Source organism: Haliotis rufescens, unplaced genomic scaffold (assembly GCF_023055435.1).
Source record: "Haliotis rufescens isolate VD_foot unplaced genomic scaffold, xgHalRufe1.0.p SCAF_20, whole genome shotgun sequence".
NCBI classification, from domain to species: Eukaryota; Metazoa; Mollusca; class Gastropoda; order Lepetellida; family Haliotidae; genus Haliotis; species Haliotis rufescens.
Genome location: NW_025963891.1, coordinates 5,740,656 through 5,755,321, shown reverse-complemented (window position 1 = coordinate 5,755,321; position 14,666 = coordinate 5,740,656). Strand labels below are relative to the sequence as shown.

Sequence of the window (14,666 nt, the reverse complement as noted above, 5' to 3'; positions counted from 1 at the left end):
TGGTTAACATGCTTGTCATAGAAGGCAACTATGCTTGTGGTAAAAGGCGACTAACGGGATCGGGTGGTCAGACTCGCTGACTTGGTTGATGCATGTCATCATATTGCAATTGCATTGATCAATGCTCATGATGTCAATCACAGGATTGTCTGGTCCAGACTCGATTATTTACAGACTGCTGTCATATAGCTGGAATATTGCTGAGTGTGGTGTTAAACAACAAACAAACGAATCAGTGAGTGAGTGAGTTGGGTTAAACGCCGCTTTTAACAGTATTCTAGTTATATCGCTGCTGTCAGCTTAATGTGGGAGGAAAGCCCGAAGTGATGCAGGTCTTAGACGTTGACCACTTCGGTGAAACCCACGAGCACAGGTATGGTGCTGACAAACCTAGAAACAATCGAGGCGAACCGGGATTTGAACCCACAATCATAGGTTTCTGGCGTGCCCAAGGGACGCAACTCTGCAAAGCGAATCGCGGCGCCTTAGACGACTGGGCCACCCGTGCCCCCCAAAAAACAAAACAAACTGTAACTGTATGCTACTTGTTACCTATTACCTGTTGTTGTCAATGTCAATCTGCTGATTATCACAATATATCATGCATAAATATCACTTGGTTGTTGTCACAACAGCTTGATAAGGGTGCAAGAATCTACACCAAAACGCGTCCCTACATGCAATAAACCAGAAGCTAACAGTTAAGACTTTAGCCAGAATCCTCAAATCATGTTTTACCATATGAGCTTCCATGGTGCCATCAACACTAGTGTCCTTAATGTCTGTTTTGTAGGTGCCTATAACCTGTCTAAACTAACTAACAATGAATCCAGATTGTGAAGCACCCATGCAGAAACATACAGGAATATCCTCTGTATATTGTCTCTGGTCTTTGATGTTGAGAGGAAACACTTGACAACATAAAACCTATCTCTATCATACTGATATGACCCATGAAGCTCCGAGTTGGAATTGATCCTCAGCAACCCATGCTTGTTGTAAGAGGTGCCTAACGGGATTAGGTGGTCAGGTGCGCTGACTCAGTTGATGCATGTCATCATATCCCAATTGTACAGATCGATGCTCATGATGTTAATCACTGAACTGTCTGGCCCAGACACGAATATTTAAAGGCCGCCATCATGTATCCAGAATAGTGCCGAGTACGGCCTTAAAACAGCAAACAAACATAGAGATATGAACAACACAGCAAACTTTTCAGGGTATTTAATATCACAGATATATTTACAAATATTGCTGAATCAGCACTTTCTGTGACTGTGACCATGAATTCTGTGACAATACGCTCCTCTATTTCAACAACAGTGACCATGAAGTAATGGTTAACAACAGTTTCATCCTTACTGTTAGATTTGCATGTTATTGCTTCTGCAAGTCATGATCAACAATGATTCAGATATAAAACAATCATACTTTTATAACATATGGAAAAACCTTGTCTACATGTTCCACATCTTCTCTGAGTCAGTTATGGGGAAACTATGGTCACTCAAATAGAACTTGGTTCTAAATATAATCTTTGAGTCAAAACTCTTCTTTTCAAACCATAAAACTAAACCATTATGGTTTAACTCAGTACTCAGTGACTACTGCTGTCTCAGTACCAGTTAAACATCTGTCCTTCCCATTTGTTTATTAACAATCACAATTAAAACTCTCAAACCACATTCCCAGAAAAGTGAAAGTTCTTACTGTTTCTTAAATCCCTTCAGGAGGAATAAGAAGAATAAGTGAGCTGTTGGCTAATGTACAGAGACCTGTGATTAGTCAAAACAGCTGGTTCTACTTTCTCAGAATCTACTGTAATGAGACCTGTGATTGGTCAAAACAGTTGGTACTACTTTCTCTGAATCTACTGAAATGAGACCTGTGATTGGTCAAAACAGCTGGTTCAACTTTCTCTGAATCTACTGTACAGAGACCTGTGATTGGTCAAAACAGCTGGTTCAACTTTCTCTGAATCTACTGTACAGAGACCTGTGATTGGTCAAAACAGCTGGTACAACTTTCTACGAAGCTATCCAAAGTTAGCGGCAGTAGCTGTCCATGGGTAGGTGTGGAACATGTGGGCGGGTTTTCCATAATGAACCATACACAAATATGATGATACACATTGTGAGACAAATAAATCATTTGAGATTCCCGAAGAAAGCTTCAATCAAGGATGATTCTGAACTACACCAATAGGTGTTGAACACATGACACACTGGTTTCGCTGTAACCAATACTATTGACCTTACGGCAATAATGACACAGGGTCACTTTAGTACAAATATGATCAACATGTAAGTAAAGTTTGCAAGTCTCTCTGAGAATCAAAAGGCACACAACAGAGATTCATTTGGACGGAGTTTATATCAGTATAACATGATGCATCAATTTCCAGACAATTTCTGCTGACATCTCGGGAGTGAACCAGTTTTACAAGAGAGTCATCATCACAGAGCATAAGAAACTATTTTGTGCAAGGTGAAAAACTGACTGCTGTGATCACATGTATGTTGGTTGTAACAAATGTTTGAAAATAGGGTCCGGTATCTTACTTGATAAACAGTACGGTGTTCAAGTTCTCAGTTTAAACTTAGAGGTTAAGTTGAGTCCCAGCGTTAGAAACTAACAGTTTTCGTCCACTAGTCCTTATAATGATAACATATAGCAAAACCCTTAAAAATGGCAATTTTCTACTAGTCCTTATGATACCTTTACCATTGGACAGTTTGGCAAGGACTATAGGACTAGTGCCAATTTCTAACCCTGGGTTAACCAATGTCCCACCATATAGATGTTAACACTGTGGCTATGACATGTCCCTTCACAACGAGTGAGTATAGTTTTATGCTGCTTTTAGCAATATTCCAGCAATATCACGGCAGGGAACACCAGAAATGAGCTTCACACATTGTATGCATGTGGGGAATCGAACCTGGGCCTTCAGCATGATGAGAGACTGGTTTAACCACCAGGCCACCCCTTCACAATGTACTTGTTTAAAACTACCAGATAACCATGTCATTGTACGGCTACATAAGGAGAATGTGGGAAAGGCTTTCGAGACACAATGGTTTCTGACTTCTAAGACATCTGGGTCCATGTGAACAAAGGTTATAAAGTCAAGTATTAGGAAAGTATTGATATGTCAAATATTTGCTGCAAAATATCAGTTTCTTTTCTGAAAATGACTACAAGCTTGAGATTCCGCTGTCACTGCACAAAGGTAGTCAGGCCATGTGGAATGTGGAGAGACATGCTTCATGTCTTGTAGGGTACAGAGATTAGAAGTCATTGTCACTATCATCAAGTCCTGGCTGTGGTTGTTGGGCCCGCCTCCTCGGCGGCCCTGGCCCCATCTCCACCTCCTCACCGCTGTCATCCTCTTCATCATCATCATCGTCGTCATCGTCCAGGTCGATCTCAGAGTCTCCTGACCCTTCTGACCCACTTTCCTGAAGTCAAGACATTGCATACATCAGTACTAGTGACTAGCATTAGGAATTCTACAGCAGTTTCATCACTCTTATTTTGTCTTGATAGATCATTCTTTTATATCACTATCAGCTTTGAATGGACATTCTGGATAACTTTCAGTCAATGTCCAAGAATAGGAGCCAAGTCTGTATACAGGCTTGAGAAACTGCACACGATGACAAGATGACAGTTTCAGTAAAATGGGTATAAATTAGGAGATAAGCATACTGTGTTTTCAATGTAGAGCTATTCATAAATATTTGATTAGTTTAGCCCACACTGAGAGCAGGCCTGTAATTGCGTAGGTTGGCAGATCAACTGATAGACTAACACTTAGTCTCTGAAAATACATTTTTAGACACAAAGAAACAACATTTAAATTGAAAACGAGCCCCACTGAATTGGAATATTCAGAACCTGTGGAAAATCTAGACCTCATTTAGAGCTACATCATTACAGTAAGAGCTGTGCTGAAGAGGAAAATACTATGATTCAGTGACTATGAGACGGACTAATAATCCAGCTACATTGGCCTAAAACACATTAGGGTTTTGAAGCTGAAATTGTGTGTTTACTAGTATGTCCCAACAGTTCCTAAAACCTGCTCACATATTTTAAGCCGTATTGAGAGACTAACGAACTGACCTCACTGATGTCTGGGTTCATGCCTCCCCGCACCATCTGGTTCCCTATTGTCCTGGCCCCTGTAGCAGCTGAAACACAACACAGTTCACATCAGTTGATATGTACATAGACAATGTAACAAAGCAGCTCTAGCAAACCCAATATGATTACAAATGCTTATGGTCTAGGGGAGATAACTCACCTTCTGGTCGTGTGCGATGGTGGACTGGCCTCTGTTTCTTCTCAACATGATCATCCTCGGATTCATTATCATCATCATCATCTGGGCCTGGAAGAAATGCATATAAATATCACCAAGACCGAACTTCACATCCTACATTGACTTTGCTTCCTACAGGATCAGGTTCATGTGCGATATTCTACCCCGCAGACTTTCTGTTCCACTCATCTTGGATATTACACACTTGAAAATTCCATCAATTCAAATTTTTTCCTACAACCAAACAGCTATAACTTTCTAGATTTCATCTAGTTGTAATAGCATTGACGAATAATATCAGTTATTTCATTTTAGATTGATTAGTTAGTGCACCAACACTATCAAAATGATAGCGGCTGTTGACTGACCGAACATGTCGTCGTCCTGTTCATCTTCAGGGGTTATCTGCTGCTGTTTCCTCTCTTCGGTGCGGATCTTCTCCGCCATCACCTTCAACACCGCCTCCGTCTCCTGCAACACCATACCAAGATACAGGGGAGTCACAAGGATCACTACTCCAGCACCACACCCGTAACATTGCAGAAGGCGAACATAGCAAGTGATGTCTTGATTTGACTTGGTACCTCAAGTTTGTCGGCCCCCGTATGTGTGCATGTGCTCTATTTGACCTAGTACCTCGATCTTGTCGGCCCCCGTATGTGTGCATGTGCTCTATTTGACCTAGTACCTCAATCTTGTCAGACCCCGTATGTGTGCATATACTATATTTGACCTAGTACCTCAATCTTGTCAGCCCCCGTATGTGTGCATATACTATATTTGACAAAGTACCTCGATTTTATCGGCCTCGACACGGTGGTACTCCTCCTGCTGCTGCTCTAGGTAGGTGAGGTTGCGGAACTTGATGAGGTAGGCATCATACAACTTCTGCAGATCTTCCTCCAGCTTCTCGTACTCATCCATGTAGGCTGGCCTGCAAGGGCCATCACAGCGTCAACACAGGGGCGCAGTAAAGCAGGGAGCAACACATTTGTACTAAACATCTAGCTCTTTTAACAGACTTCATGCAGTCTTCCTTCAGACCCTATACCTCCATTGTAATGTTTTCAGCACACATCTAGATACACTTTTTCATTATCCAGTTGAGGACACCAGACACAGGCTTCACACATTGTACCCACATGGTTACATGTTCTTTTGGCATGACGACCGGACGCTTGAACAACTGAACATCCCACCACCCTCAATATTAATAATAATAGGCCATTTATATTGTAAATATTTCTACACTACTCAGGGACATGCTCAAACGCTATAATGACCCCAGTCACTGGATCAGTCTCCACTCAAGAATCATTCTCAGCTCCTTGGGGTGTATACAACCCAAGCTGCCTGTTAGGTGCTAGATGGTTAACAACCACCTCATCCTACTGGGTACCCATTCACTGGTGGGTGAACAGAGGCACAATTCGAACAAAGTCACTTGCCCAAGGAGACGCCACATGTTTAACATGTGCTTCAGTGTGGGGCAGGACCGAAGCTCTATTTTGATATTTCTAACAACATTGCTTTCCAACAACTATTTCTTCTTTGCCGAGTTACCTGACACTCTGTAGAGTCTGCAGCCTCTTCTGGTTCCGGTCCAGCTCCGTCTTCTTCTTCTCAATCTTTGCCTCCAGGTTGGCCTCGTCGGACGCCACGTTGTCCAGCATGTTCAGAGTCTTCTTTATTTCATTCTGAGGGTAAAAGGCCAACATCAGTTCTACTGCAGCTGTATCAACATGCTCTCATCAGTCCATCCCAGTGGTCAATACCAGTCCTAGATGTTTTAGTAGGTTCAGATAGCAGGGCTACGTAACCACAACTCTATCACATTGCTATGACCATCAACTTCATAGCTCCCATTCTTTAACACACACTTACATCAGTCACTGTGCTATATCTAGCATAGCTCCCATTCTTTAACACACACTTACATCAGTCACTGTGCTACATCTAGCATAGCTCCCATTCTTTAACACACACTCACATCAGTCACTATGCTACATCTAGCATAGCTCCCATTCTTTAACACACACTTACATCAGTCACTGTGCTACATCTAGCATAGCTCCCATTCTTTAACACATACTTACATCAGTCACTGTGCTATATCTAGCATAGCTCCCATTCTTTAACACACACTTACATCAGTCACTGTGCTACATCTAGCATAGCTCCCATTCTTTAACACACACTTACATCAGTCACTGTGCTATATCTAGCATAGCTCCAATTCTTTAAACACACACTTACATCAGTCACTGTGCTATATCTAGCATAGCTCCCATTCTTTAACACACACTTACATCAGTCACTGTGCTACATCTAGCATAGCTCCCATTCTTTAACACACACTTACATCAGTCACTGTGCTACATCTAGCATAGCTCCCATTCTTTAACACACACTTACATCAGTCACTGTGCTACATCTAGCATAGCTCCCATTCTTTAACACACACTTACATCAGTCACTGTGCTATATCTAGCATAGCTCCCATTCTTTAACATACACTTACATCAGTCACTGTGCTACATCTAGCATAGCTCCCATTCACCATATATGGTTCTAGCCCAGAGTGATCTGGCACTCACCTCAACAGCCCTGATAGAGGCTTGTAGTCCGCCCTCCACTTCATTTATCTCTAGCGTCCGACCAACCACCATCACACGCATTTCCTGCGAACAATACAAACACCATAGGTAAAATGTATTTTGGTTGATCCAACTATTTAGCATTACAAATTTTGGTATTAATGCATATTTTGTGAACTGTAAAGCACTTAACTCACAATGGGATTATGAAGCTGTAGTCAGTCCGAGAACTGTTATTTCCAAGATGTTTACTTTCAGTGATGTAAAAGTCAGTGACTATAACTCATCTACTGAGCCCAACTTACCCTCAGGTCGACCTCCTTCCCCAGAAGGTCGTACAGGCTAGCACCCTTCGATGTGATCTCTGATGCCAGTCGGCGTGCTTCCTTCAGGTCACTTATCTGTAGCAGACAGATGGAGAAATACATCATATTGCAAAAACAAAAATCTAATAGATTTCAAGAATTTGTGACAAATATAAAAGCTAAAGAAGCAAGGTTAAAAGTTCTTTTTAATCCATAATAGAGAAGGCTTTTCCAGTAAGTTCATGTCGAACAGATACACTTCCCCCACCAGTGTCCAGCAAATGTTGCAATGGTGAAACAAGTGAATTTAGTAAACCAGTTTTACATTTGTATACTTATCCTGCATTACTCCTAAATGCATTTACTGCTTTCTTTTGACAGAAAAATGAAGCTGGGTTAGGTCCAGCTGAAGAAAGGTTGTTCCAACCAGTTGTGAGGCAGACCCTATTGCACAGCTCCCGCATAACCACGGAAGTGATGAAGTCACTGAAACTTCACATTACTACTTGAATTGTGGGGAGGCAGCTCTGCGACAGGTGGGCCCTTAGACGTAGTAATGCAGGATAAGTATACTTATGTAAAAAATATTTTGATTTTACTAAAATCTTTAACATATCCTGCATTACTCCTTGATGCATCTGAATCAGCCGGTACAGCAGTGGGCATACCTTCAGATGTGGTCCCCCAAAATACCCCTAGATAATGTCTAGGCAGCCATCCAGCGTATTACTTGCGAAGTTTGACAGCCACTCAACAAATCATGTCCATGGAATGAACAACGTATGAGGAGGTCCGGCTAAAATGCAGCAATAGAAAATAGTGTGCGCTAGAGTCTAAAAACTGACTTACCGAGCCAATGCTAGCAGCATAGAGACACCCCTATCAGGTGTGTGAACACTACACAAGTCGGGTAAGGCGGCTCTGGACAGGTTGAGATGTTATTGGCATCCAGGATTGGTCACCTGCTGGGCGATGACCAGAGGGCCAAAACTATGTACATCTTCAATGTTTTCAAAGGCCAGGCTTCTCAGGTAGTGGCTTGCAAAGACTGTGTTGGATCTCCAACAGCAACCTTCCATGATGGCGCTAATGGAGCAGTTGCTGTGGATAGCCATCGTAGAGGCGACCACCTGGATCTCATGAGGATTGTTGGTTCTAGGAGGATCAAAGTTAGTGGCCTTGCATGCCTGAAGAGTGTTGGTCATAACCATAGGGATATGGTTTTGCAGCTGACTTCAGTCATGGAAGTCTTGGAGATGGGACTGAAAAGTCGTTTCCGAGCACCACACAGAGTCTTAGAGCGACGCATGAAAACTCTCAGTGCACGCACCGGGTACAGAAGGAGTTCCTCCTCATCTTCAGTGCCCACAATCGATGAGAGAGGAGGGATGGTGAATGACCTGTCAGGCTGTCCTGGGAGTTGATTCTTGGCTATGAAGTCCAAGCAAAGTGAACTGCTTCCTGCGCTCAAACCGGACTAGGGTAATGTCATATTTGTGATGCTTACTGAGGCTTGCTGCCGTAGCCAACACCAAGAGGAAAATCGTCTTCTTGGTAAGGTTACAGAAGGAGAGACTCAAACGGATGTCCATGCAGAAACCAGAGTACCATGTTCAAATCCCATGTGGGAGGAAGAAACCTGTCCTTCTAGTCTTCAAGGCGTAAAGAGCACAGGACGACATGTAGTCCGGAACCTTGGTCATTTTTCGATCCCCCGGATCTGCCTCCAGGTAGGTCATGATGGTGCTTCCCTTAATGTGACGCTTACTTTGCAGATACAACAGGTTTTCGGCCAAGAATTGAGGGGACGCTGCAGTGAGGTCTTGATGTTTTTCCTTGCAAAAGGATAAAAAAAACCCCGCCACTTATCATCATAAAGGCCCTGGGTCGAGGGTCTGTGTTCCATGGTAATGGCTTTCTCTGCCCACTACGAATAACCATTTCCGCCATAAGCCATTTTGAGACGCAACAAAGGTTAAGTACTGGCATATGCCTGGTGTTATGGCAAAAATTCAAATTGGCGGATTGGAACAACAAAGCACATGAGAATTACAGTGACTACAAGTCACCCTCACATTCAAAATATTAATGCTATAGCAAAAATGCATGGTAGATTATGAAACACCAATTGGTTGGATTGGAGATAATTCACATATATTTCATAAACAATGAAAACAAATTTGCTGAACAATTTTATTGAACGCAGCATGTCAGTCTGGTGACAAGCAGTAACGTGAAGTTTCTGTGACTTATTCACTTCCATGGTCACGTGGGGTCTGCCACACAACTGGTTGGAACAACTTTTCTTCAGCTGGACCTCACACAGCTTTGTTTTTCTATCAAAATCAGTAAATGCATTTAGGAGTAATGCAGGATAAGTTAAAAAATTCAACCAACACAGCCAGCAACTTGAGTCCAGTCAAGTGAAAGCTGAGTACACGAAGGTGTTAATAGTCCACATGTTCAGTTTTAATTTACAGAAAATGATTCCACCAAAACAATTTTAGCTATCAAATTCAAAAACATTAGACAGGTCCTACAATTGGCCAAAATGTAATAACAAACTGTAAACCTATTGATCATGTTGATACAGAAAGGTTAGGAATGATTGACTCTAACCCTACAGGCACATATTTAACACATGGGCTGGGTTAATGCAACATAACTGTTACCTTGGATGAGACATCAAATGAAATGTGGGAAGAATCCTCATCTGGATTCTCCAAGGACTGTGCCACGTTAGTCTTCGTGGCATTGTACAGGACCGAGGTTGCTTTGAGGAGTTCCTTTACAGCATAGCCGTCAGCACCATACAGTTTCTTCGTGTTCAGCTTGATGTGGGCCTTGGTTGCCTGCAGACAAACAACATGTAATATCCAGGAGACAGGAAATCCATCCCAAACTGTGAATACGACTGTAGAATCTAACTGATGCAAAGTCTATTCTGGATATTCAAATCTTTATGCAGCTGAACTGGATGCTTTGGAGTCATGTCCAGAATCAAGTCTTTGAAAGGCATTTAGAAGTGATACACATAAGGAAGAGAATTTAAGGATGTCAACTTCTTTATTATGAGGAACACAACATTTCGGAGCATATGCTTACTCCTTCATCAGGTGAATGAAATAAGCATGAGAAGAAGTTTAGCAAACTATTAGTTTTACCATAAACTCTGCTGCTAACTTAATGAATATGACTCTGTCCTGTTCTGTGTCGATATCTGGGTGCACATCAGCATTGGGATCAAACCTGGAGCAGAAACACAGCACATGATTGATGATACATGGAACAAGAATACAACACACCATTCACAGCACATCAGCACGTCTTGTATAGTCCAATCCAATTTTTCCATAACTCTCTTAATAGCTCTAAATGTTTTACACATCACCAGCTCTTTACAGAAAACAAAGCTATAGTTTACAAATGTTTACTTTCAATATTATAGCATAGTCCCCACCTCTAGCAGCTCTCAATCGCAATCCAAAATTGAAACTGGTTGTCAGTTTTAAACTTCTGATGATATGGACAGAGCCACAATCATGCAGTTAATTGTTATAACGTGTATGTATTTATAAGTATCATGGGCATAAGGAACTGTGGACAAAACTAAGACTAAAAGAAAAGGCTTCCTTGTCAGAACCCCAAAGTAACTGTTAGCATGGCTAGAACAGCGTTAGAAATTGGCACAAGTCCTATAGTCCTTGTCAAATTGTCCAATACTTAAGGTTTCATAATAACTAGTAGACATTTGCCCTTTTTAAGGGGTTTGCTATATGTTATCATAATGAGGAAAAGAGGACTAAAACTGTTAAGTTTCTATCCCTGTTAGAGGAAAATAAATGATTAAATCACAAGATTCATATACTATAGCAGCAAACCTCAAGGACCATAGAACCCCCTTAACATTGTGAACAGTGTAAACTCAATAAATGCTCTAGCATATGAACATGGCATGACTTTTGAGCAGTCAGCTGTTTACCTTAATGAGAATGAGAAAATATACAAAGTATTGCACATGTTCTTGAACCCCATAGGTGTGAAATACCATCGGCAATAAAACACACAGGGCTAACCTTTTCACTAGCCATGTGAGGACTTCTGCTACAAGTGGAAAGTTGGGATTGCGAAAATTTTCCATTGAGATGAGACGATGATAGCCAAGGGCCCGCATCATCTCTGTGAAATCTGCAACAGATGAATAAAAGAAGGATACAAACATTATATAAAGTTCTTCTCTGATTTGGCTACATTTTCATACAAATATTCTAACACTGAGTTTAGTATCACTTGAGTTTTAAGGCCACAATCACCTTCAGAGTAGAGCAATAAATCTAGCATACACTGCTGAAATCATGGTCTGCTCACCTTAGCATTTTTTGTGCATGGCTGATAGGGCTGGGACAGGTAACTCGGTAACCCGGGTTGGGTGGGTACTGAGTAGGACCCGGGTACCCACAGGACTACCCGGACCCATGGTTAGTCACGTGAGATATATTGTTTAATGACCAAAATTATCTAGAACTCTATGGTTACACTAAAAGTCACTAATGTTCGCATTTCTTTTTGGTTATGCACCCATTCCTTCTGATTTTTCATATGGTTGAATAAAGATATAACTTAATTCAAGTTCAGTGTATGAATGACCAGATGGCTTAATACATGTATCTAAATACCTTTTGCAAGGGCTATGCTAAAAATGTTCCCAGTCGGACATTTTGAGACATCTCCTGGGACCTACTGCGGGTACCCAGGTAGGGTCGGGTAATAGGGGGTCGGGTACCCAGGTAGTAAATTTGGACTCGTCCCAGCCCTAATGGCTGATCAGTAACAGCACTAAAAACATCAAAAATAACATCTATATCAGAAAGATATCTTGACATATGTATACATGGTACCTAAAAGTAATTTTAATCTAAAATATTTAGTGTCATTTTTGTAAATAGCCTTTTGCTTCCCACCTACCTGACTTCACAGACCTGTGTGGTCACACTTTAGTCTAAACAGTCATTAACGTAATGCTCCTTCCATCAGTTTAATTCACAAAACAAACTTGCCAACTGTAGGATATCTACAATGTTTCAAATGATATACATAATGACCAGGACTCAACAAACATGGTCCTACCATCCTACAGGGACAGTACGTTGACGGTTCTGTGCTTTTAAATCATCCATGAAATAATTGTCACACCTTCAGTTCATGTATGATTCAATTCTCACACCAAAACAATAAAGATCCGCACAGTGAAGCTGACAACCCATGCGCTTGCAGAATATCTCGCTTTTGGGATGTTTTCAATAGGGGCAAACTAAAAGCGTAAAAGTTACAGAATACTAATTATTGGATTAGAAGCCAGTGTTTATTAAAATTATAAATGCCTTGGTCGTATGAAGCCATGGAACCACCACTGAGTTTTGTTGAGGCTAGCCTAGTACCTCTGTCACATCATCACAATCCTACACAGTCCATTCAAGATATTGCATGTTTTTCATCGACACATTGAGATAACTATATGTCATAAAATATTTAACTTTCATTGAAAAAATATCCTGAATTGTGAAAAACTATTTCCAATGTGTTTTTTTCCTTTGTACAGCTCCAAGAGTAATTATTGAAGCCCTGCGGAGAGAGCTTACGATATGGTCACTTTGATGTGTATTGTGATGCATGTCACTGTCACAGTTGTAGTAGATCTACATAATTACACAAAACAATATATACAGCACCTTGAAGGCTTGCATTGGGTCTGTCTTCTTATTTCAGAATAAGTGTGTTTGTTTAAAAACGAGAAAAGTCTGGTCATGTGACCAAGGTGTCACTGGAGCAGAAACTCCTCTCACGGGAAAAAGGCAAGCAGAGCCAAGTTAGCTCGGGGGTTATTGGCTTATGTTGACAAACAAAGCCTCATAACGGTCAACATACTGACTCTTTAAGATGGTGGCTTGAAGCATAACAAACATGACCAGCATGTCATTTACAATGGCTGTGTCACTTGTAGTGAAATACATTTGGAAATAAATTTTGAGTCCTAAATTTATTTACAAATAGGTAGGAATTTATTGTATTAATCAATTGGTACTGCTTATGCATGGTAACTGTATTATTCAGTTGCTCATATAGTTTAAAGATGACTTAACAGAGATTTTGTCATTCTTCTTCATTCAGCGTGCTGACTTGTGACACTGACTAAAATTAGATATGACTGCTACAAAAGACATCATATTTTCCAGACTGTTCTCTCAAATAATTTAAAGTTACTTGTGAATTACATACATACCTCTGTTGCGATGAAGCATAAAATTTGGAGAGTTATTATAGATTAAAACACAGTTATTTGTATGTAAACAATGCTGAACAAGTGTTAACAGAAATGTCTTGTAAACAGCACAGACTTTGGTGAGGTACATCTGTACCCGACATTAAGTCCTGTATGTACTTCATGTATTGGTCCTAGCTTCCAACTTGACACAGACATGAATAAAACTAATTAATGATGAGTACCATCTGTACCACAATCAAGCCCAAAACCAAACTGTCCAGGCCAGAACCGCTCCCATCAGAATCACCCTACATTGGCAAGAATTTTGAAGAGTCCATATTTATAACAAATGAAGAAATGATAAGCCTACCCAATACTGATGATCCTTTCGTTTAGAGACAATAGTCAGTTGTTTGTCCAGAATGGGATATCATTGCAAAGAGGAACTATAAGGTTTAGTATAATATCTACTGTTCCTTTAACTCACAAAACAGATTTACTCGCAACTGCTAAAAATTCATCATGATCATGAAATATTTCGATTGTGATCCTTTACACCTGTTTTAACAAACTATCCTGACGCACAAAACCATCATGCGACCATATCTCTGGATGTTCATTTTCGCATGTATTTTCACTAATGCTTGTAAAAATGAAAATACTGTTACTATGACAATGAGTAAAGTTGAACAACAGTAGACCTACAGAAGTTCTGTCAGATCTTCTGTAGAAAATTAAATATATTGTTACCTTCGCTCAGTATCCAAGCACGTTTAAATAATAGCTCATCGTAAGAAGAATACTCACTTCTTAAATCCCTGTAAGACATTTTGATGATAGCTAAATATTCTTAAATGTTACTTCAGGATCATTCTCATGTTCATCGCTTCTGAAATATTTTGACATGCGTAAACTCGTTTCCTGTACAGCGTCCTCTATAAACAGTTTTGCACCATGGAGAAAGGGGAGGCTACTCCTGTGTCGCAGCGATGAATGTTTTGAAGTGAGATCGAACCGTCAATAAAATCCTCCCCGAAACGACGATAATTCACACAAACAAGCAAAAGCGTGAACGAAGGTTTTCTTGGTGTAGCAGCTGAAGCATGTCCGGCAAATGTCCAGCTGTGTGTAGTTGTGTGACCGATTGTTGTCTGTGTGTAGCTGTGTGGCTG

At 40.8% G+C, this 14,666-nt stretch overlaps 1 protein-coding gene across 3 annotated transcripts; it reads right to left on the bottom strand.

Moving 5' to 3' along the window:
* Positions 1-1,212: 1,212 nt before the first annotated feature.
* On the bottom strand, positions 1,213-14,438 carry LOC124150400 (clusterin-associated protein 1-like). 3 transcript variants are annotated; one of them, XR_007222515.1, is made up of 13 exons: positions 14,302-14,416; positions 11,309-11,420; positions 10,397-10,481; positions 9,905-10,084; positions 7,233-7,328; positions 6,928-7,011; positions 5,894-6,027; positions 5,123-5,264; positions 4,699-4,801; positions 4,313-4,399; positions 4,132-4,199; positions 1,889-3,464; positions 1,213-1,778 (listed from the first exon to the last, which is right to left on the bottom strand). XR_007222515.1 is itself a non-coding variant. In XM_046522397.2 (12 exons), exons 1-12 carry the CDS (start codon positions 14,321-14,323, stop codon positions 3,294-3,296), a joined length of 1,284 nt encoding a protein of 427 aa, XP_046378353.1. In that variant the 5' UTR covers positions 14,324-14,438; the 3' UTR covers positions 1,213-3,293. The 3 variants fall into 3 exon arrangements, 1 of the variants encoding a protein (XP_046378353.1); XR_006863248.2 differs by having other exon boundaries at positions 1,944-3,464; XM_046522397.2 differs by having other exon boundaries at positions 1,213-3,464; positions 14,302-14,438.
* Positions 14,439-14,666: the final 228 nt, after the last annotated feature.

What these genes read in the sequence shown, in the direction of transcription:
- LOC124150400 (XM_046522397.2), bottom strand. Translation starts at nt 14,323, where the DNA reads ATGTCTTACAGGGATTTAAGAA. An exon ending in CTCACATGGCTAGTGAAAAG is followed by an intron (nt 10,482 to 11,308) that starts GTTAGCCCTGTG and finishes TTTCTGCTCCAG; the next exon opens with GTTTGATCCCAATGCTGATG. An exon ending in TGAACCCAGACATCAGTGAG is followed by an intron (nt 3,465 to 4,131) that starts GTCAGTTCGTTA and finishes TCTTGACTTCAG; the next exon opens with GAAAGTGGGTCAGAAGGGTC.